Below are 21,856 nucleotides of genomic sequence, written 5' to 3' on the forward strand. Positions count from 1 at the left end.
GAATTCTGTGCTTGTGAGCATAGCTATTTACTCATGTTCTGTTTCCACTAAATGACTTACCTATTTGTTTTATAATAGCTTCAATGTAATATCACCTCAATCACTTTTCTGCCTTTTATTTTTCTCTTTGGGATCAATTTGGACATTGATTATCCATAATTTCTCTTAGCATTTAAATCTAAGATATTCATTTACAACTCTTTTTCAATGCAAACTGATGGACTTCATTCTTTTTATACTATTACAGAGAGAAAGTACAGGGTAGCTTCACTTTGCCACACACTCCTATTCATTGCTATATTTAGAAAAAGTGAAGCATTACTTTGCAAATTAAAAACACTGCTTAACAGGAACCATGCAGCACCGGGGCTATTTTTTAATTGAAAATTGAAAATATTATTGGAATCATCTTTGAAAGTTTTTATTTTAGGAGTTACAAGTTTGCATATCAATATAAAGAAGTACATATTTGCAATTAAATATTCTCTTTTTGGATCACAGTTCCAATATACCTTGCAGCAAATTAATTCCTGTTAAGTTTAATCACTGTTGTAATTCATATCAACTAATTGCACAGAGCTGGGCCCCATCAATGAACAGATACAGTAATTTACTTTAATGAGGGACAAAATTTAGACAAGATACAAGGGAGTTTCACCTGCTCTTTTGCAAAGTGCTCTTTGGGAATCTCTCCTGTTATCTATCTGGGATGTAGAGCCTCATGTAGATATGTTATCTGAAGTACAGCACTTCTGATAATGCAATATTAAATCAGAACAGTTGGAAGAAATTTCAAGTGTGCATCTTTAGTCTTGTACTTGTCAGAAGTCTTCACTTGAAGATTTGGCAGCATTACTATAAGTTTCAACCTTAATGATGTTTTACATTTCAAGATTCATGGTTTGAGAAAGGAGTTTAAATTCACCATATCCTCTGGCGGCTGTAAGATTAAAAATTCCTACTCTTTGTAACGGCAAAACTAATCCAGAATCAAAACAAAGCACTTGCCACTAGCATGCAACCGCCACGGGGTTGTTGTACTTGCATGATCCACCTTCAGCTCCAATGAAACGATTGTTCCAAAGAGTTGAATCCTTAATTCAATCCTTTATTAGCAATCGGCAAAGGTATGACCTCCACCAGTTCCAAGCTACAAACTGCCGCAAAATAAGCAAGAGTATGTAACTTATTCCCTTCACTTTTACCGCACCCAAACTAATGAGACTAGTTACCATAATATACATAATAAACGCATAACACAGAATACAAAGCAATAGAAAACAGAATAGCTCCAGAGCTATCTAGAAACAAAGCTCAATATACGTAAGCAAGCTTTGTGATAAATGATTAAAATACACATGTGTACACATTTTACATTTGACAGCGATTAATAGAATGCTTAAAATGACTTTCTGGGACAAGGTAAGCACAAAATATCAATAATGAGAGCTTGGGTATGCCACATGTTCCACTCCCAGTATCATTTCACCTTGGATGAGGGGTGAGGTTGTGGAGGGACAGAGATCTCCAGTCACAATTCTTTAGTTATTATGCTGTGCAGATGGACTTTCCTTGTCATCAATGTCATAAAAAAACTGTACTATAGTGGGAGCAATTATGAAACAATTGCTTTCCTTGAAATAATCTGACAAACATCTCAAACACTTCACAGGGGCATTGCCAAACCAACAAAATTGATTTTGGGCCACTGAACATGATGTCAGGAAAACTGTTCAGTTGCTTAATCAAAGGTAGCTTTTAAGGCACAACTTTGATAAAGAAAGAAAGGTCATTAAATATGACAAGGCAGTCAGGGACATTAAGGAAAAGTTAGTGCTTCAGGGTACGTCCCCAAATCTAATGTACTGTAGGTCTATTTACACTTATTTTATTGGAAATCTTGGTTGTTATGATGTAGAATCCAGATCATGACAACTGAAGTGGGGCAAGAAAGATTCCTGCTGGGATGATATGTTATTATTGCATTGGAAATGATCCAACATAGCCTGTTAGTTAAGATGAGACATTGTATTCTCGATCCAGAGAATAATATTCACAGTATCTGTGAGTAGTGATCACAGCCAAAGCCTGTGACTGAGCTACATTTATAAAGACTGATATGTAAACATACCAGTTTATACTTCTGGTAAGAAATGTAGAAGCAGTACATTTTATATATACAGTATATATAAAATATTGAGTGTTTTAATGTTATTAGTTTTTTTAAGGATTGTGTCACATTAACCATTCTCTGGATGGCGTCAGTGTGTGTAGAAAGTTCTACAAACAATTGGTGTACAGTGCTTGAGGAAACCACACACACGCTTGACTTTCTCTTGTCTCACATGCAATTGATTTTATTAGATGTTAAAAAGCTACTGGCATATAGTTTTTAATATTAAGTAAGTTTTCATATGTGGGTCCTGTCATAAGTAAGGACGACAAAATATACGTACGTAGTTTTATGTAATTCAACAACACTGAATCCATATTATCTTTAGTAACACAGCATAAATATCATTTGACTAACACTATTAATATTCATTTTATTTTCAGGAGTAATGTATCCCGTGAAGGAGAATAGCACAAATAATAATCGTCAAAAGATGCCAGTAGATATTTGTCATTCAATGAACAGTGGCAGTGGCACCTGGTGTTTCAGTTACTGCAACTGCTGTGGTGTCAAACCTGCTCCTGAAATCAATCCATGGGGTAATGGAGCCAGGAGCTAAATTTGTGATTGTATATTAAGTAACATCTTAAGTATGAGCTTATTTCAGCATTTAGAAACTGCCTCTTTCAGCTGTCCGCTAACGCACGGTCCACATTATGGTTTGTATGCTTTCTCTTAATTTTAAACTCTGTGATTGGACACAAGAATTTTTTTTCTTAGATTAGCCATAAGAGGGACTGTGAATGCATATGTTGTATTGTTCCTATTTTTATATGGTTTACTCTGAACTTTAATGAAACTTTTTCCAGAAGATCTGGAGCTTATATTTGTGCTGTGGATGTTCAGTGATTGACTGTTGTGTGAAGGGCATTTTTTAATGATTCGACTTTTTTCTCCAGTCACATCGCAAATTTTCAGCGCCCAGGCATGGGCACACAGGATTCCTTCCTCGTAAGAGAAGTTCCAGGCACAGAGGGAAAGTTAAAAGCTGGCCTAAAGATGATCCAAGCAAGCCTGTGCATTTGACAGCTTTTTTGGGATACAAAGCTGGCATGACTCATGTTTTGCGGGATATACACAGACCAGGCCAAAGTAAGATTTGCCTTATTTTACTCCTTGTTCCATGTAACATTCTGTTTATGTATTGCCCAGGCAATTAAACTTCATATCCTTGCTAATGCCTTATATGTGTCTACCTTGTCTGTGAAAACTCTTATCCAGCCAGACCAAGTAATGCAATATACTGTCAATGAAATCCTAATGGACTTCTTATTTCATGTCCTATCATCAGAAAGATGGCTCAACTAACATTTTAGCATTCCTTCAAATACAGACTGGATAGATTATTGGGTTCCAGTCTCAGAAATGAGGTTTGAACCTTTAACTTTCTAATTTTGAGTCGAGAGTTCTTTTCAGTCATCCAAGAGCAAATATTGTGGATTCATTCCTTACTCCAGAGGTGTGAGGCAAGTTCATAGGTTCATTGTATTATCAAAGTAAGTATGCAGAATACAACTCCGAAACTTGCCTCTTCTCCAGATAGCCAGAGAATACCGAAAACTATATAAGTAGTTGAAAGAAAGACACCAATCCCCTGCACGAAAAGAAACACTCGCAAACCCCCAGCCTGGCCCAAGCCCTCCCTCGCACAAAAACTAACAGATCAAACAAATCCCCAGCCTGCCAACTTACAGGAAAGCATGGGCAAAAACACAAAAAAATTTACAGATCCGAAAGAGGCCAATGTGAACTACAGTCCAAACTATAAATCTCTTGAGAGATTTACACACTTGAGAGCATCGTGAGCCAACAACCCCTTCGACGTCAGCGACTCAAACCAGTGGCCTGTCTGAGGAAAGTCCTTGGCTGAAATTCTACAACAACCCTGAGAAGGGACAAAAATTAAAAACAGAAAGTGCTGGAAATACCCAACAGGTCAGGTTGCATCAGTGGGAAAAGAAACCATTAACAGTTCAGGTTGAAGTCCCTTTTTTGGTGCATTCTGAAAAATGGTCTTTCACCTGAAACATTAACTCTGGTTTTCTTCCCACAGATTGGCCTAAATCTGCTATTTCCAACATTTTCTGGTTTTATTTTAAATTTTCAGTTCTGCAGTTGTTGATTTTTCTATATTTTCACTGAGAAAGGCATAGTCCATCAGATAATACATTCATATAAAAACAGTTCCCTCAAGATCCTGTGGCACTATTTTGAAGACTGAAAATCTCTCAGGCTGTTGAGCAATATTTATTCCTTAATCAACACAATTAAGAAACAGACTATGTCATTGTTGTTTACTGTGCTGCCCTACCTTAATTACCACAGGAGTTATATATAGTATCTGAAGTATTTAATTGGCTATAACTTACATTGAAGTGTACTAAAGTTGTGAAAGCTGCTATAGGATTGCAAGTACTTTATTTTTCACTTTTTATTGTCAGTCACCGATGCTTTATGGTTGTCTAGTTTAAGCCTTGCTTTTGCACTATCTGTTGAATAGTATTTTGCTTATAATGGTTGATAATGGTACAGTTCCCATTGCTTAATTTGACAGAAAATCACATTTTGGTGTAGTTGTCGGTTTTGCAGCTCTGGTATTGAAAAAATATCAGGGCATTACTTCCAATACAATGTCTATCCCACTCAACTTTCTATATTTGAACTGGATGTTTTAATATTTCAGAGATCTCAAAACGCGAAATGGTGGAGGCTGTTACGATAATAGATACACCTCCAGTAGTAATCATTGGGATTGTTGGATATGTGGACACTCCCAGGGGATTGCGGGCATTGAAGACAATCTTTGCAGAACACATAAGTGATGAATGCAAGCGTCGTTTCTACAAGAACTGGTAATAAGAATTTTTCTCTCTTTTTCAAAAATTTGCCTTTGTCAAGTACTAGTAAATATGGGTGGAATAGAACTTAAAGGAAGAAGCTGCAAAGTTTCAATCCCAAGTTCATTTGGTGTCCCCATCTCATGTGGGATTCAATCTATTTAGACGAAAGATCCTTAGGGACCATGAGAAGACTAAAGGCTACCAGAGCAAGTTCACTTGCTCTATCAGAGTGCATTGCTCTCTCATCCTACGCCAAATTTAATTTTAAAATCCCCTGATGTATTAACTTTGTCACTTCACAGTATTTAAAATATTCATTAACCTTTGAATCAAAACCATTGAGAATCTCCTTTGCATTGCATCCAGGGCATTGATGGTTCTCTTGTGTTCCAATAACTAGAACTGGGCTTGGAGAAGCACATGGTTTCCACATTTCCATTTTTCCAAACTCCAATTTTAAGAGACTTGGTTGCACAGTTTAGGCAGTCATCTAGTCTTAAACTGTTTGTCAGTTCTTCCCTTAATATCTTTAAATCTCAGAACAAATCACTTCTTAGTGCCCTAAATTCAACAATGTTTGGTTAATCCCTCTTCATAATGTCACTTCTGTGTCCAGTTATTAGGTATCATTTTCATACGTTTAATGCTTACTGTCTCCAAGAACAAAATATCCTTTCTACAGCTCACAGTTCACCAGGCATAGTTAAACCAGGGCTTCGAATAATTGCTTTACAACTTTTAATTTCACAGGCATTTTGATTAATTTCTATATTTATCTGTGACATTTAAATTTTTTATGTATAGTACATGCACCTCTAAGACTCTTTCTACATCACTAAAGTTTGTAGTGCTTAATCAGTTAGAAGATTCTCAGTTCTTTCAGTTCTAGGCCCTCTACAGATGATCTTACACTTGCCAATGTTGAAGTCCATTTACCTTTGCTAAATCCATTAATATATGTAATACAGTATAGTATATGTAATTTTATGCCTCCATCAGCGTGTGTTTACATTTATTCATGAAGTAATTATTCAATATATGTTGCAGGCATTGAGCTCTTTCTAGATATTACTCAAAAATTAACAAATAAAGTGGTTTATTGGCTCCTAAGGAAGTGACAGCATAAATATCATAGTTGCCATGGTTGACAACAAACCGAACGCTGCGTAGGGATCGGGAAGCTGCCTTCAGACTGGGGCATAAAATGGCTGTCAGGTCAGCATGAGCTGCACTTTCCCGTGCCATCAGGAAGGCAAAACAGCACCACTCACGGTCATTTCTGTGACGCCATAGACATGAGGCGCAAGTGGCAGGTCATTCAGACCATATGCGTCAGTGATAATGATGCCACTCTTCCTGATAGGCTGAATGTCTTTTACACACAGTTTGATAGGTGGGATAATGCGCCGGCAAGGAAGACTCCCCCTCCCCCAAACGAGCAGGCACTCTGTCTGGCTGCAGCTGATTCATGTGAGGAAGACCCCAGCCAAGGTCAACCCATGTAAAGTTGCAGGGCCTGATAGCATACTGGGTAGGGTGCTGAGACACTGCAGCCCAGTTAACAGAGGTTGTAACAGACATCTTCAGCACCTCTTTGGAACAGTCCCCTGTCCCCATAGGCTTCAAGACAGTATTTATAATGCCACTGTTGCTTAATGACTACTGTCCAGTGGCATTGACCTCAACAGTAATGGAGTGTTTTGAGTGGGTGGTTATAGACCACATTAAATCCCATCTTCCTGCTACATAAGATCTCTTCCGGTTCACTTCTCACTCAAATTGGTCCACTGATGATGCCATAGCCTGTGCACTCCACTGTGTCCTGTCCCACCTGGAACTGGTGCCTCACATACCAGGATGCTGTTCATCCACTGCAGCTCAGCATTTAATGTGGTCATCCCTCAGGAGCTGGTTGGTATTCTGCCCTCAGTGTGTCTCAACACCTCTCTCTGTAACTGGATCTCGGGCTTCTTGACAGAAAGACCACAGTCAGTCCATGTTGGGAGCAGCATCTCTAGCTCCATCACGCTGAGCATCATGTACCCCAGGGCTGCGTGCTCACCCCGCTACTGACACATGATTGTCCTGTTAGATCCAGTTCAAAGTATCTCACCAAGTTCGCTGGTGACACAACAGTGGTTGGTCTCATCAACAATGACAAAGGGACAGCATACAGAGAGGAGGCAGAGTGGCTGGTAGAACAGTGTGAGCACAACATCTTGTGTCTCAACATGGACGAGACCAAGGGGATGTTTGTGGACCTCAGGAAGGTGCATGCCGACCATTCTTCATTGCAGATAAACATTGGAGAAGGTTAGAAGCACAAGTTTCTGGGAGTGCACATTACAGGTGATCTCACCTGGTCCCTCAACACCATCTGTTTAATCAAGAAATCACAGCAACATCTTAACCCTCCCCCCCCCCAATTCTAACCAATTTTTATAGGAGCACCATTGACAGTTCCTGTTCAGCTGCATTACTGTCTGGTACGGGAATTGTGAGGCATTTGGCCACAGGACTCTACAAAGTACTGCTGAGACGATTGTCGGGGTCTCTCTTCCACCCGTATGAAATATGTACAGGAGCACTCGGGGCACAGGACCCTTAGCGTTGTCAATGATCCCCACCATTCATCAAATAATCTCTTTGATCACTCCCCCACCCCCACCATCAGGCAGGAGGTACCATAGCATTAGGACAAGAACTGTTGGAATGGGAAACAGCTTTTCCCCCCCAAGGCCATAAACTACTGAACTCCCTGCCATACCCAGGTCTCGTCACATATGAAGCAACAGTGGTGTTAGACTGGTTATTTTTTAACTTGTGTTGTAAGTGTAACTTATTAGTTGTTAACTTATTTGTGGTAATATTGCTTTTTGTGTTGTGTGTGAATTGTATGTGTTGTGTTGTGCACTTTGGTCCTGAGGAATGTTGTTTCATTTGGCAGGATATATATATGGTTGAGTGACAATAAAATTGAATTTGAACATAAAATATCAGACTACAATTACATAAAATAGATGTTTGAATAGAAGTAGAAGGTGATTAATAATCAAGGGAACAACTGAGATTTTGTCATTTTCTTGATCTGCTCAGGCAAGCTAAGCCTCTCGTAAATTCACTTATAAAATCCCTCTTCACCCTTCTTTTTGATTCATTTCTGTACTGCCTCCCTTCATAATTGATTGTAAGTGCAGGGGAGACCTAAATCAATCACTGATTTAGATGCACCCCTCAGCTTACTCACAGAACTGCTGCGCCTGATGACCCTGTGATATCCATCTCAGAGGCCAATGTTAGGCTGTCTTTAAAGAGAGTGAACCCTCGCAAGGCGGCAGGTCCCAATGGAGTACCTGGTAAGGCTCTGAAAACCAGTGTCAACCAACGATCAGGAGTATTCAAAGACATTTTCAACCTCTCACTGCTACGGACGGAAGTTCCCACTTGCTTCAAAAAGGCAACAATTATACCAGTGCCTAAGAAGAATAATGTGGGCTGCCTTAATGACTATCGCCCGGTAGCACTCACATCTACAGTGATGAAATGCTTTGAGAGGTTGGTCATGACTAGACTGAACTCCTGCCTCAGCAAGGACCTGGACCCATTGCAATTTGCCTATTGCCACAATAGATCAATGGCAGACGCAATCTCAATGGCTCTCCACACGGCTTTAGACCACCTAGACAACACAAACACCTATGTCAGGATGCTGTTCATCAGCTGTAGCTCAGCATTTATTACCATCATTCCCAAAATCCTGATTGAGAAGTTGCTGAACCTGGGCCTCTGTACCTCCCTCTGCAATTAGATCCTTGACTTCTTAACTGGAAAACCACAATCTGTGCAGATTGGTGATAACGTATCCTCCTCACTGACAATCAACACTGATGCACCTCAGGGGCATGTGCTTAGCCCACTGCTCTACTCTCTATATACACATGACTGTGTGGTTAGGCATAACTCAAATACCATCTATAAATTTGTTGATGATACAACCATTGTTGGTAGAATCTCAGGTGGTGACAATAGGGCGTACAGGAGTGAGATATGCCAACTAATGGAGTGGTGCCGCAGAGCTGATTGTGGACTTCAGGAAGGGTAAGACGAAGGAACACATACCAATCCTCATTGAGGGATCAGAAGTGGAGAGAGTGAGCAGCTTCAAGTTCCTGGGTGTCAAGATCTCTGAGGATCTAACCTGGTCCCAACATATCGATGTAGTTATAACGAAGGCAAGACAGCGGCTATACTTTATTAGGAGTTTGAAGAGATTTGGCATGCCAACAAATACACTCAAAAACTTCTATAGTTGTACCATGGAGAACATTCTGACAGGCTGCATCACTGTCTGGTATGGAGGGGCCACTGCACAGGACCGAAAGAAGCTGCAGGAGGTTATAAATCTTGTCAGCTCCATCTTGGGTACTAGCCTACAAACTACCCAGGACATCTTTAGGGAGCAGTGTCTCAGAAAGGCAGCATCCATTATTTAGGACCTCCAGCACCCAGGGCATGCCCTTTTCTGTCTGTTACCATCGGGTAGGAGATACAGAAGCCTGAAGGCACTCACTCAGCGATTCACGAACAGCTTCTTCCCTTCTGCTATCTGATTCCTAAATGGACATTGAATCTTTGGACACTACCTCACTTTTTTTTTAATATACAGTATTTCTCTTTTTGCATGTTTTAAAAAATCTGTTCAATATACATAATTGATTTACTTGTTTATTGATTATTATTATTATGTTTATTTATTATTATTATTATTAATTTTTCTCTGCTGGATTATGTATTGCATTGAACTGCTGCTGCTAAGTTAACAAATTTCACGTCACATGTCGGTGATAATAAGCCTGATTCTGATTCTGAGAAAGACAGGTTGAATAATAGTTTTGCCTCAACCTGAGGTCCTGCCCTGGAAAATTCATCTCTTGCTTGGATATCCGACTAATTTGAAAAGTATGGTTAGTTGAACAAGAGTTTGACTGAAAGCAGTTACAACATTTTGTAAATTGTGCTTTTCTGCATTGGAAACACTTTGTTAATGGGGTCACCAGAAAAGCTGAAACAGTGTAAATAAGGTGGATTGTACATTGGAAAATAAAATGCATGAGCTGCTAGAAGGTGGAGCAGGTCCACAGGTGGGCATTGTAGAACCATGTCCAGTTCTTCTTATTCTTTTCAATTTCTTATAAATTTGCAAGATTCATTTGGAAAATTCAGCCTTATGACATAAACATAAAGGGTATTTTCTGTCATGTCTTTGAGAAGAATAATTAATATCTTTTCAATATAGTATAAGATACGGTCCATGCCATATTTGCATGTTCAATTAGGTGCAAGAGTAAGAGGAAAGCCTTTACTAAATACAACAAGAAATGGCAGGATGAGGCGGGGAAGAAACAACTGGAGAAAGATTTTGAAGCCATGAAGAAGTATTGCAAAGTCATCAGAGTCATTGTTCATACTCAGGTGAGAACTTTTTTTTCTCTGTTGTACTTATCTACTTCTTCCAATTCTAGACATTAATTTTTAAGACCCATATTACAAAGTGGGGCCAGATTGGTATCAAAGCAATTCCAAAAGCCGTGCTACTGTGATGACTTGCAATGTGTTTTACTTCAAGCATGGGAGCAGCATCTTCAGAACTAGTGGAAAGACTGAGAATTCTTAGATGTCATTTCTCACTATGACTTCAAACCTATACTATTGAAGCTTGATCGATACGGCAGAGCCCTATAATGTGGTGTAAGGATTCACCTTTGGCACTAGTGATCAGGACTATGGCGTTCTGAGGATTATAAAGTTAACCTGTTTTAAAATTTCAAAGCAGTTGAATAGTACTGACAATTTTAAGTTTTAATGTCAGAAGTGCACACAATTCAGAATTTAACACAGCATTTAGACCAATGCATTTAATAATAATAATAATTCCAAGTTAAAATTAAAAAATAGTTTTGAAGTGTTAATGTTGTTAAATAAATGCAAGTTGACGATCTTCTGAGGGGCGTTGATCTGAAAGGTCATCAGTCTGCAACATTAATTTTGCTTTTCTTTCCATTCTGATCTATGAGTGTTTCCAGATTTCTATTTAAGTTTCAGATTTACAGTATCCGAGGTGTTTTACTTTTGAACTGATTTAACCCTTTTCACAATCTTAGGATGTCCCTTTGTTCTGCAAAATCAATTATGTGTTGTCACCAAGATCCTGCAAACAGCAATTTCAACATCAACAAAACACGGGCTGGTAATCTCTTTTTGTCCCAAGGCATGGTAAACTAGCTACACATGGTGGGTCAACGCATCATTTGTGTGAGGGCCCTCCTAGCAGTAATTTCTGTTGTATGTGCTTCACTAATTCCTCCATTGAAAAGCTGATCAAACTGAGTGACACAAAGACAAGAAAATTTGCAGATGCTGGAAGTCCAAGCAACACTCACAAAAAGCTGGAAGAACTCAAGGTCAGGCAGCATCTATGGAAAAAAGTAAATGGTTGATGTTTCGAGCTGAGACCCTTCATCAGGACTGGAAAATAAAGATGAGAAGGTAGAGCAAGAAGCTGGGATGAGGGGAGGAAGAAGTACAAGATGATAGGTGATAGGTGAAACCGGGAGAGGAGGAGTGGTGAAGTAAAGAGCTGGGAAGTTGATAGGTGAAAAAGATAAAGGGCTGGAGAAGGGGGAATCTCATAGGAGAGGGTAGAGACCATGAAAGAAAGGGAAGGGGGAGGATCACCAGAGGGAGGTAAAGAGATAAGGTGAGAGAGGGAAACGGGAATGGGAATGGTGAAGGGTAGGGGAATTACCAGAGGTTTGAGAAATCAATGTTCATTGGAAGTGCCCCCCTTCACCATTCCCATTTCTGTTTCCCTCTCTCACCTTATCTCCTTACCTGCCCATCACCTCCAACAGATCGGCAGGTGGAGTGTTGTCTTACCAGGAAGGATTGCTTGGGGCCATGAATGTAGATGAAAGAGGAGATGAATGGGCAGGTGTGGCACTTCTTCCACTTGCAGGAACTCCTGATGCCCCCCCTTACCTCTTCTCTTCTCCTTACCTGCCTATCACCTCCCCCTGCTGTCTCTCCAGCTTCCCTTTCTCCCACGGTTCACTCTCCTCTCCCAACAGATTCCTTCTTCTCAGCCCTTTATCTTTTTCACCTATCACCTCCCATTTTACTTTCTGGTTCTGGAGAAGGGTCTCGGGCTAAAACGTCAACTGTTTATTCTCCTCCACAGGTGCTGCCTGGCATGTTGAGGTCCTGCAGCATTTTGTGTGTATTGCTCTGGATTTCCAGTATCCGGAGAATCTCTTTATTTGTGACCTAAAGAGATACGAAGCACTGAGTTGAAAAAGGTTCAGTAAAAAAATGCATCTCCTTTGTTAGCTGGATCATTTGTGAGCAGATTGCAAGGCAGTAGAGTGAAGATACTCATAAGCCTTGTGTATTCTTTTAATCAATTGACATGCCTTGGCTGAATGTAGGGTTTGACAACAGAAGTCAATTGTTTAAACAATGTGGTCATGCAGTAGCTGACAATTAATTTGGTGAAGGGCTCTGACCTGAAATGTGTCTCCTTGCATAGTTCTTGCCTGACTTGCTGACTGCTACCTGCACTCCTTGTTTTTATATTATATATGCAATCCTGTTCTTCCTTCCCCGTTAGATGAAGCTGCTACCTTTGCGCCAGAAGAAGGCCCATATGATGGAAATTCAACTGAATGGTGGGACCGTTGCGGACAAAGTAGACTGGGCACACGAAAAACTGGAGAAACAAATCTCAGTGCACTCTATCTTCCATCAAGATGAAAATATAGATGTCATTGGAGTCACCAAAGGAAAGGGATTCAAAGGTAGTTCAAGTGCTTAATCCAGAATTTTTCTGTAATTTAAAAATATTATATGGGAAATAATTGCCTTATTTTAAAACATCTTTTTTCAAACTTAAAACAAAAACAGTGATCTATTTGGATGAATGAAAACTTCTGATGTAATATTTGCCAATCCCAAACTCCATGTTGGAAGTCGGAGAGAACAGAGAAAATTGCAACATTCCTTCTTCTGAGCTTTACCAACATTCCCATTATGATTCAGAAACAACTGTGTACTCTGAAACACTCATCATCATTATGTGCTGTGTCATAGGACATGGGCAATCGTGGTTTATGACCTTGATTGTTCTTGGCAAATCCTACAGAAGTGGTTTGCCATTGTCTTCTTCTGGGCAGTGTCTTCATAAGATGGATGACCCCAGCCATTAACAATACTCTTCAGAGACTGTCTGCCTGGTGTCAGTGGCTGCACAACCAGGACTTGTGATATGCACCAGCTGCTCATACCTGACACACTCGTTGCTATATTAGTAGATCCTAGAATGTCTTGGGGGATTATTCATTCTGACAATATATGTTAAAAACAAGCTGCTGGAGGAACTCAGCTGGTCTGGCAACATCTGTGGGGAGAGAAGGATAGTCAATATTTACAGGTCAAGCACCTTCATCTGGACTCATCTATCCCTCCACAGATGCTGCCTAATCTGCAGAGTTCCTCAATATTTTGTTTATTTTTGCTCCATAGTTCAGCACCTATAGATTATGCTGTCTCCAATATATTATGTTAACTTTGGTTAAGGTTCTTAGGAAGATAGTTGCACAGTCTACATTCAGCACTGTAAGTGACTACAGAAGGGAAAGTATATGTTATTCAGGCTGAAGATCAAAAAGGTAATCGAGCTATGGCACCTCCAGTTATGCTCCAGCTTCAGAAACGATGACTCATGTTCAGGTGACAATAGATGAAAGAAGGAAGTCTATCAGTTAGAATGAAAATTTTTCATATAAAATTGCAGATGAGTCCTTCCTTCTTCAACTTGCACTTGAATTTGAAATACGATTGAGATACTTGCTGAAAACTTCCTCCCCGCCTCTTAAACTTGTAGCCATTATTTACCTGTGTATGTTCATTGGCAAAGGTTATACCTTAGTTATATTAAAAAGTATATCGGCCCTTGCCCTTCCCTTGGACAACATTGGTGTCATGGAGAGGGGAGACTTGCAGCATGGGCAACTGCTGGTCTTCCATACAGCCTTGCCCAGGCCTGCTTCCTGGAGAGTGAAGACTTTCTTGGCACAGATCCATGGTCTCGCAAGACTAACGGATTGTGAAAACTTCCTGTACCATATCATAGGAAGGCTTATGGCCTTCATGACCTTGACTCCAATCGAAACTGTGAGGAGATATTATATAGACCAAATTGTAGAGCCCAAGCTCTAAAATATCATGAGATGACTTGATCAAAGCTTCCCTGACATTAAGGGAAGCTTAAAGGGTGGAAAGGGAGAAATCTTTTATTTATTATTTGGGGAGTGATACTCGACCTATAAAGGAACACTTCTATAAAGTGCTGGACGAGGTTGGGGTTTTCTTCCACAGACAATCCATCTTCAGTTTCCTTCCTAAGGGGTTAGGATGGATTCATGGAGGATCCCAGAATTTTGGGCAAGGGTAAAAATAAAGTGGTTAATGAAACATGAAAACTGATCCTAATGCTTTGAAGAATGGATGGGATTGTTATGAATAAACATTAAATATAGAAGAGTACAGGACTGGAACATCACCTTCGGCCCACAATATTACGCTAAACCAAAGAAATTAGTAACCAAATGACCAATGAAACTAATCCCTTAATGCCTACACAATGTTCATATCCCTCCATTTTCCTCACATTCCTGTACCTATCTAGAAGTCTCTTAAAAGTCCCTAATGTACTCCCCTCTACCACCTCCCAGGCAGCACATTCCAGGCATCCATCACTCTGTTTAAAAACTTGCCTCTCACATCGCCTTTGAAGTTACCCCCTCTCACCTTAAATGCATATCCTCTGTTATTAGACATTTCGACCTTGGGGAAAAATATATTGTCTGTCTGCTCTATCTATAATCTTATAAATCGCTATCAGAATTCCCCTCAGCCTTTGCCTCTCAAGAGAAAACAACCCAAGTTTGTCCAATCTCTTGATATAGCACATGGCCTCTAATCCAGACAGAATCAGTGTGAACCTCTTCTGCACCCCTCCAAAGCCTCAACATCTTTCCTTTAAGATGGTGACCAGAACAGTATGCAATTCTCCAGTTTCAGCCTAACTAGAGTTTTATAAAGCTGCAATGTAACTTCCTAGCATTTGAACTCAATACCTTGACAAAAAAGGCAAGTGTACCAAATTCCTTCTTAACCACCCTATCAACCTGTGTAGCCTCTTTCAGGGAGCCATGCACTTGGACCCCAAGATCCCTCTGCTCATCAACACTGTTAAAGGTCTTGCCCTTAACAGTGTGCTGTCTCTTTACATTTGACCTACTAAGGTGTAATACTTCACATTTGGCCAGGAAAGCTCCATTTGCCATTTCTCTGTCCTTATCTTCAACTGTTCCATATCCTGTTGTATTCTTTGCCAGTCTTCTACAGTATGCACATCACCACCAATTTTATACCATTTGCAAACTTACTAACCCACCTATCTACATTTTCATCGAGGCCATTTATATAAATTACAGACAGCAGAGGTCCCAGTAGAGATCCCTGTAGAACACCACTAATCACAGACCTCTGGCTAGAATAATTCCCTTCGACCACCACCTTCTGTCTTCCATGAGTAAGCCAGTTCTGAATCAATTCACCATGGATCCCATGCATCTTAATCTTTTGGATGGGCCTCTCATGAGGGAGCTTGTCAAACATCTTCCTAAAATCCATATAGACAACACCCACAGCTCTAGCTTCATGAATCACCGTTGTCACCTTGTCAAAAAACTCAATCGAGTTAGGAAGACACGGCTCTGCACAAAGCCACATTGGCTGTCCTTAATTAGCCCCTGATTCTCCAAATGATCATAAATCCTATCCCTAATAATTCTCTCCAGTAACTTCCCCAGCACTGATTTAAGACTTGCTGGTCTATAGTTTCTAGAATTATCCCTGGTTCTCTTCTTAAACAATGGAACAACATTAGCTACTTGCCAGTTCCCTGAAACATCACTTGTGGTTGGAGAGAGCACAAAGATATTGGTCAAGGCCCCAGCAATCTCTTCACTTGCTTCTGCCAGTAACCTAAGGGTATATCCCATCTGGCCCGGGAGACTCATCCACCTTCATATTCCTTAAGAGGTCCAGCACTTCCTTCTTCTTTCTTTCGACATGCCCTAGCATACTAGTAACCTTGGCACTGATCTCACTGCCCTTCACATCCTTCTTGGTTAATAGTTGATCCTTTGCCTACAAGCAGATTATCCACCTTTGATCCCACCCTCTCCCTAGTTATCTTCTTGCTCTTGATGTATGTTTAGAATGCCCCAGGATTCTCTTTAATCATACTTGCCAAGGACTTTTCCTGGCCCCTCCTGGCTTTTCCAAGTTTCTTTTTGAGTTTCTTTTCTGGCTCCTTTATAATTCTCTTGGGCTCTGCTTGATTCTAGCTTCCTGAGCTTTACACACGTTTCCTATTTCTTCTTGACTAAATTCATCACCTTCCTTGACATCCAAGGTCCTTTTGGCCTTCCTCTTGACTGGAACATACCTGTCCTGTACTCTGTGCAGTTGGTCTTTAAGCATCCACCACACGTCAGATGTGGACTTGCCCAAAAAAAGCTGTTTCCAATGAACTCTCCCTGGTTCCTGCCTAATGCATTCGTAGTTTTCCCTGCTGCAAGGCCCATGCTATCCTTATCTATAACTATCTTAAAACTTAAGGACTTATGGTCACTGTTCCCTAGTTTAAAGTTAAAGTCTGTCCCGAGCCTTGTGGCCCATCACGCCAGTGCTTATGCCGGTTTCTGTGGTGTGAAGCGACTGAGAGTACGAGACTCCCCCCCGCCCCACCGGATAGGATGCCAGTCTATCACGAGGTTAACCCCCAGCATTTTGCCGGTACCCATTTTTAGCTGGGTGGACTGGAACAGTGTGTGGTTCAGCGCCTTGCTCAAAGATACAACACGCTGCCTTGACCCAGACTCGAACTCATGACCTACAGATTGTGAGCCCAATGCCCTAACCACTTGGCCACGTGCCACACCACTGTTCCCTAACTGCTGACTTACCGAGCAGTCAGACACTTGGTCAGGTTTATCACCCAACACCTGGTCCAGTACAGCCTGTCCTCATGTTGGACTACCTACATATTGATTTAAGCAACCTTCCTGGATGCTTCTAACAAATTTTGCCCCACCTAAACCATTTGCACTAAGAAGGTCCCAGTTTATATGAGGGAAGTTGAAGTCCCCCATGACAACAATCCTATTGTTTTCACATCTTTCCTTTATCTCTAGGCAAATCTGTTCCTCAATGTCACGGTGGCTCCTGGGGAGTCTGCAGTACAATTGCATCAGCATGATTGCTCCTTTCTTATTTTTGAGGTCTGTCCATATAGATTCAGTGGACGAGCCCTCCATTTTGTCCACTCTGAGTGTGGCTGTCATATCGTCCCTGATTAGTAGTGCAACTACCCCCTCCTTCTACCTATATTTTCCAAAAAAAAACCCTAGATTAGAATTAGTGAGTTTAGAGATAGAGAGATTATAAATGATTAACTTTTCTGAATAACAAAAGCCTTTTCTTTGATTTATTGGAAGTTATTCCAATGTGAACATGCAAACAAAATGCAACTCCAAATTGACACATTTTTTTGTTGGTTCACAGGTGTGACCTCCCGGTGGCACACTAAAAAACTGCCAAGGAAGACCCATAAAGGTCTGCGAAAGGTTGCCTGCATTGGGGCCTGGCATCCAGCTCGAGTTGGGTACACTATTGCCCGTGCAGGGCAGAAGGGTTTTTTCCACCGTACAGAGATTAATAAGAAGGTAAATGTCAAACGTTTACTTCAATGGTTAACACAAAATATTCTGCAGATGCTGAGGTCAAAGCAATACTCACTACAAGCTGGAGGAACTCAGCAGGTCGGGCAGCGTCCGGCCCGAAACATTGACTGATCGTTTCCATGGATGCTGCCCGACCTGCTGAGTTCCTTCAGCCTGTAGTGAGTGTTACTTCAATGGTTACTTGAACAGTTAAGATGTTATATTTCTGGATGGTTCAATAACTGGGAGCCACAAAAAGACAAAGGTAAGAGAAACACAGGAGGCATGAGGAAAATAATTTTTACCCAGAGAAGGTGATGATCAAGAAACCACTTTATTTGAAGGTGGTGAAAGGCACACAGGAGAAAATAATTTACCGGGCCACAGGGAAGGAGTAGGGAACTGGATTGTAATAGATTGTTCCTCTGGGAACAACTTGTAAGCTGACGAGGTCCCTTCTGTGCCATACCACTGGTATAAGCGGTAAGGTAGCGTAGTGGTTGGCACAATGCTTTACAGTACGGGTGACCCAGGTTCAATTCCTGCTGCTGCCTGCAAGGAGTTTGTACATTATGTTCTCCCTGTGACTGTGTGGGTTTCCTCCCACAGTGCAAAGATGTACCAGTTGTTAGGCTAAAATTATTCTGTGATTAGGATAGGGTTAAATCAGGGGTTGCTGGGAGGTGCAGTTTAAAGGGTCAGAAGGGCCTATTCTGCATTGTATGTCATTTAAAAATTGTATGAAATCAATAGATCAAGAATACCCTGGAAATTCAGACTTAGTCAAGTATGATACTCCTCTACTAACTGTAAATGTCATGATGTTATTATCAGTCGGAAAATGAGAAAAAATTTCCGCATGCTTTCTAGCTTCATCATGCTCAAACTCCCAGAGCCACACTCTGAGATTACATGTGACCTTTAACCCCAGGATAACTCCCACGAATGTATCCCACCACTGCCAAACAGATGGCTACAGAGCTTCCACTGATGGTTGGGATTTAAATTAATATACCAAGTTGTGATTATTTCTGGCTGGCAATTCAATGGGGAATTACCAACAATTTCCTACTCAAGGACCAGCTCAGCCCCAGCTTCCACAACTGCACATTGGAATGTGGCAGCTGGAGTTGAGCTGCTGATCATAGTCATAGTCATAGTCATACTTTATTGATCCCGGGGGAAATTGGTTTTCGTTACAATTGCACCATAAATAATAAATAGTAATAAAACCATAAATAGTTAAATAGTAATATGTAAATTATGCCAGTAAATTATGAAATAAGTCCAGGACCAGCCTCTTGGCTCAGGGTTTCTGATCCTCCAAGGGACGAGTTGTAAAGTTTGATGGCCACAGGCAGGAATGACTTCCTATGACACTGCTGCATCTTGGTGGAATGAGTCTCTGGCTGAATGTACTCCTGTGCCCACCCAGTACAATATGTAGTGGATGGGAGACACTGTCCAAGATGGCATGCAACTTGGACAGCATCCTCTTTTCAGACACCACCGTGAGAGAGTCCAGTTCCATCCCCACAACATCACTGGCCTTACGAATGAGTTTGTTGCAACACACATCAAAGTTGCTGGTGAACGCAGCAGGCCAGGCAGCATCTGTAGGAAGAGGTACAGTCGACGTTTCAGGCCGAGACCCTTCGTCAGGACTAACTGAAGGAAGAGTGAGTAAGAGATTTGAATGTTGGAGGGGGAGGGGGAGATCCAAAATGATAGGAGAAGACAGGAGGGGGAGGGATGGAGCCAAGAGCTGGACAGGTGATTGGCAAAAGGGGATCCGAGAGGATCACGGGACAGGAGGTCTGGGAAGAAAGATAAGGTGGGGGGGGACCCAGAGGATGGGCAAGAGGTATATTCAGAGGGACAGAGGGAGAAAAAGGAGAGTGAGAGAAAGAATGTGTGCATAAAAATAAGTAACAGACGGGGTACGAGGGGGAGGTGGGGCCTAGCGGAAGTTAGAGAAGTCGATGTTCATGCCATCAGGTTGGAGGCTACCCAGACGGAATATAAGGTGTTGTTCCTCCAACCTGAGTGTGGCTTCATCTTTACAGTAGAGGAGGCCGTGGATAGACATGTCAGAATGGGAATGGGATGTGGAATTAAAATGTGTGGCCACTGGGAGATCCTGCTTTCTCTGGCGGACAGAGCGTAGATGTTCAGCAAAGCGATCTCCCAGTCTGCGTCGGGTCTCGCCAATATATAAAAGGCCACATCGGGAGCACCGGACGCAGTATATCACCCCAGTCGACTCACAGGTGAAGTGTTGCCTCACCTGGAAGGACTGTTTGGGGCCCTGAATGGTGGTAAGGGAGGAAGTGTAAGGGCATGTGTAGCACTTGTTCCGCTTACACGGATAAGTGCCAGGAGGGAGATCAGTGGGGAGGGATGGGGGGGACGAATGGACAAGGGAGTTGTGTAGGGAGCGATCCCTGCGGAATGCAGAGAGAGGTGGGGAGGGAAAGATGTGCTTAGTGGTGGGATCCTGTTGGAGGTGGCGGAAGTTACGGAGAATAATATGTTGGACCCGGAGGCTGGTGGGGTGGTAGGTGAGGACCAGGGGAACCCTATTCCTAGTGGGGTGGCGGGAGGATGGAGCCTCATCCTGAGAGCAGATGCGGCGGAGACGGAGGAATTGCGAGATGGGGATGGCGTTTTTGCAAGAGACAGGGTGAGAAGAGGAATAGTCCAGATAGTTGTGAGAGTCAGTGCAAGAGACAGGGTGAGAAGAGGAATAGTCCAGATAGCTGTGAGAGTCAGTGCAAGAGACAGGGTGCTCTCAGGATGAGGCTTTTCATTCTAGGACGAAGGAGATGTCTTCATTTTTTAAAGAAAGGGGCTTCCCTGCCTCCACTATCAACTCTGCTCTTAAACACATCTCCCCCATTTCACGTACATCTGCTCTCACTCCATCCTCCCGTCACCCCACTAGGAATAGGGTTCCCCTGGTCCTCACCTACCACCCCACCAGCCTCCGGGTCCAACATATTATTCTCCGTAACTTCCGCCACCTCCAACGGGATCCCACCACTAAGCACATCTTTCCCTCCCCACCTCTCTCTGCATTCCGCAGGGATCGCTCCCTACACAACTCCCTTGTCCATTCGTCCCCCCATCCCTCCCCACTGATCTCCCTCCTGGCACTTATCCGTGTAAGTGGAACAAGTGCTACACATGCCCTTACACTTCCTCCCTTACCACCATTCAAGGCCCCAAACAGTCCTTCCAGGTGAGGCAACACTTCACCTGTGAGTCGACTGGGGTGATATACTGCGTCCGGTGCTCCCGATGTGGCCTTTTATATATTGGCGAGACCCGACGCAGACTAGGAGACCGCTTTGCTGAACATCTACGCTCTGTCCGCCAGAGAAAGCAGGATCTCCCAGTGGCCACACATTTTAATTCCACATCCCATTCCCATTCTGACATGTCTATCCACGGCCTCCTCTACTGTAAAGATGAAGCCACAGTCAGGTTGGAGGAACAACACCTTATATTCCGTCTGGGTAGCCTCCAACCTGATGGCATGAACATCGACTTCTCTAACTTCCGCTAGGACCCACCTCCCCCTTGTACCCCATCTGTTACATATTTTTATGCACACATTCTTTCTCTCACTCTCCTTTTTCTCTCTCTGTCCCTCTGAATATACCTCTTGCCCATCCTCTGGGTACCCCCCCCCCCTTGTCTTTCTTCCCGGACCTCCTGTCCCATGATCCTCTTGTATCCTCTTTTTCCAATCACCTGTCCAGCTCTTGGCTCCATCCCTCCCCCTCCTGTCTTCTCCTATCATTTTGGATCTCCCCCTCCCCCTCCAACTTTCAAATCCCTTACTCACTCTTCCTTCAGTTAGTCCTGACGAAGGGTCTCGGCCTGAAACGTCGTCTGCACCTCTTCCTACAGATGCTGCCTGGCCTGCTGCGTTCACCAGCAACTTTGATGTGTGTTGCTTGAAACTCCAGCATCTGCAGAATTCCTGTTGA

At 42.1% G+C, this 21,856-nt stretch overlaps 1 protein-coding gene across 1 annotated transcript in view; it reads left to right on the plus strand.

Moving 5' to 3' along the window:
- Nucleotides 1-2,784: 2,784 nt before the first annotated feature.
- Nucleotides 2,785-21,856, plus strand: part of LOC140203442 (large ribosomal subunit protein uL3-like) — a 31,388-nt gene continuing 12,316 nt past the window's right edge. The window contains exons 1-6 of the mRNA XM_072269501.1: nt 2,785-2,832; nt 3,073-3,265; nt 4,857-5,025; nt 10,350-10,485; nt 12,680-12,866; nt 17,704-17,864. Of these exons, the coding sequence (XP_072125602.1) occupies nt 2,830-2,832; nt 3,073-3,265; nt 4,857-5,025; nt 10,350-10,485; nt 12,680-12,866; nt 17,704-17,864 (849 nt within the window). The 5' untranslated portion in view covers nt 2,785-2,829. The remainder of the gene's footprint in view (nt 2,833-3,072; nt 3,266-4,856; nt 5,026-10,349; nt 10,486-12,679; nt 12,867-17,703; nt 17,865-21,856) is intronic.

This window comes from Mobula birostris, chromosome 9 (genome assembly GCF_030028105.1).
Source record: "Mobula birostris isolate sMobBir1 chromosome 9, sMobBir1.hap1, whole genome shotgun sequence".
In the NCBI taxonomy this organism is placed as follows: domain Eukaryota; kingdom Metazoa; phylum Chordata; class Chondrichthyes; order Myliobatiformes; family Myliobatidae; genus Mobula; species Mobula birostris.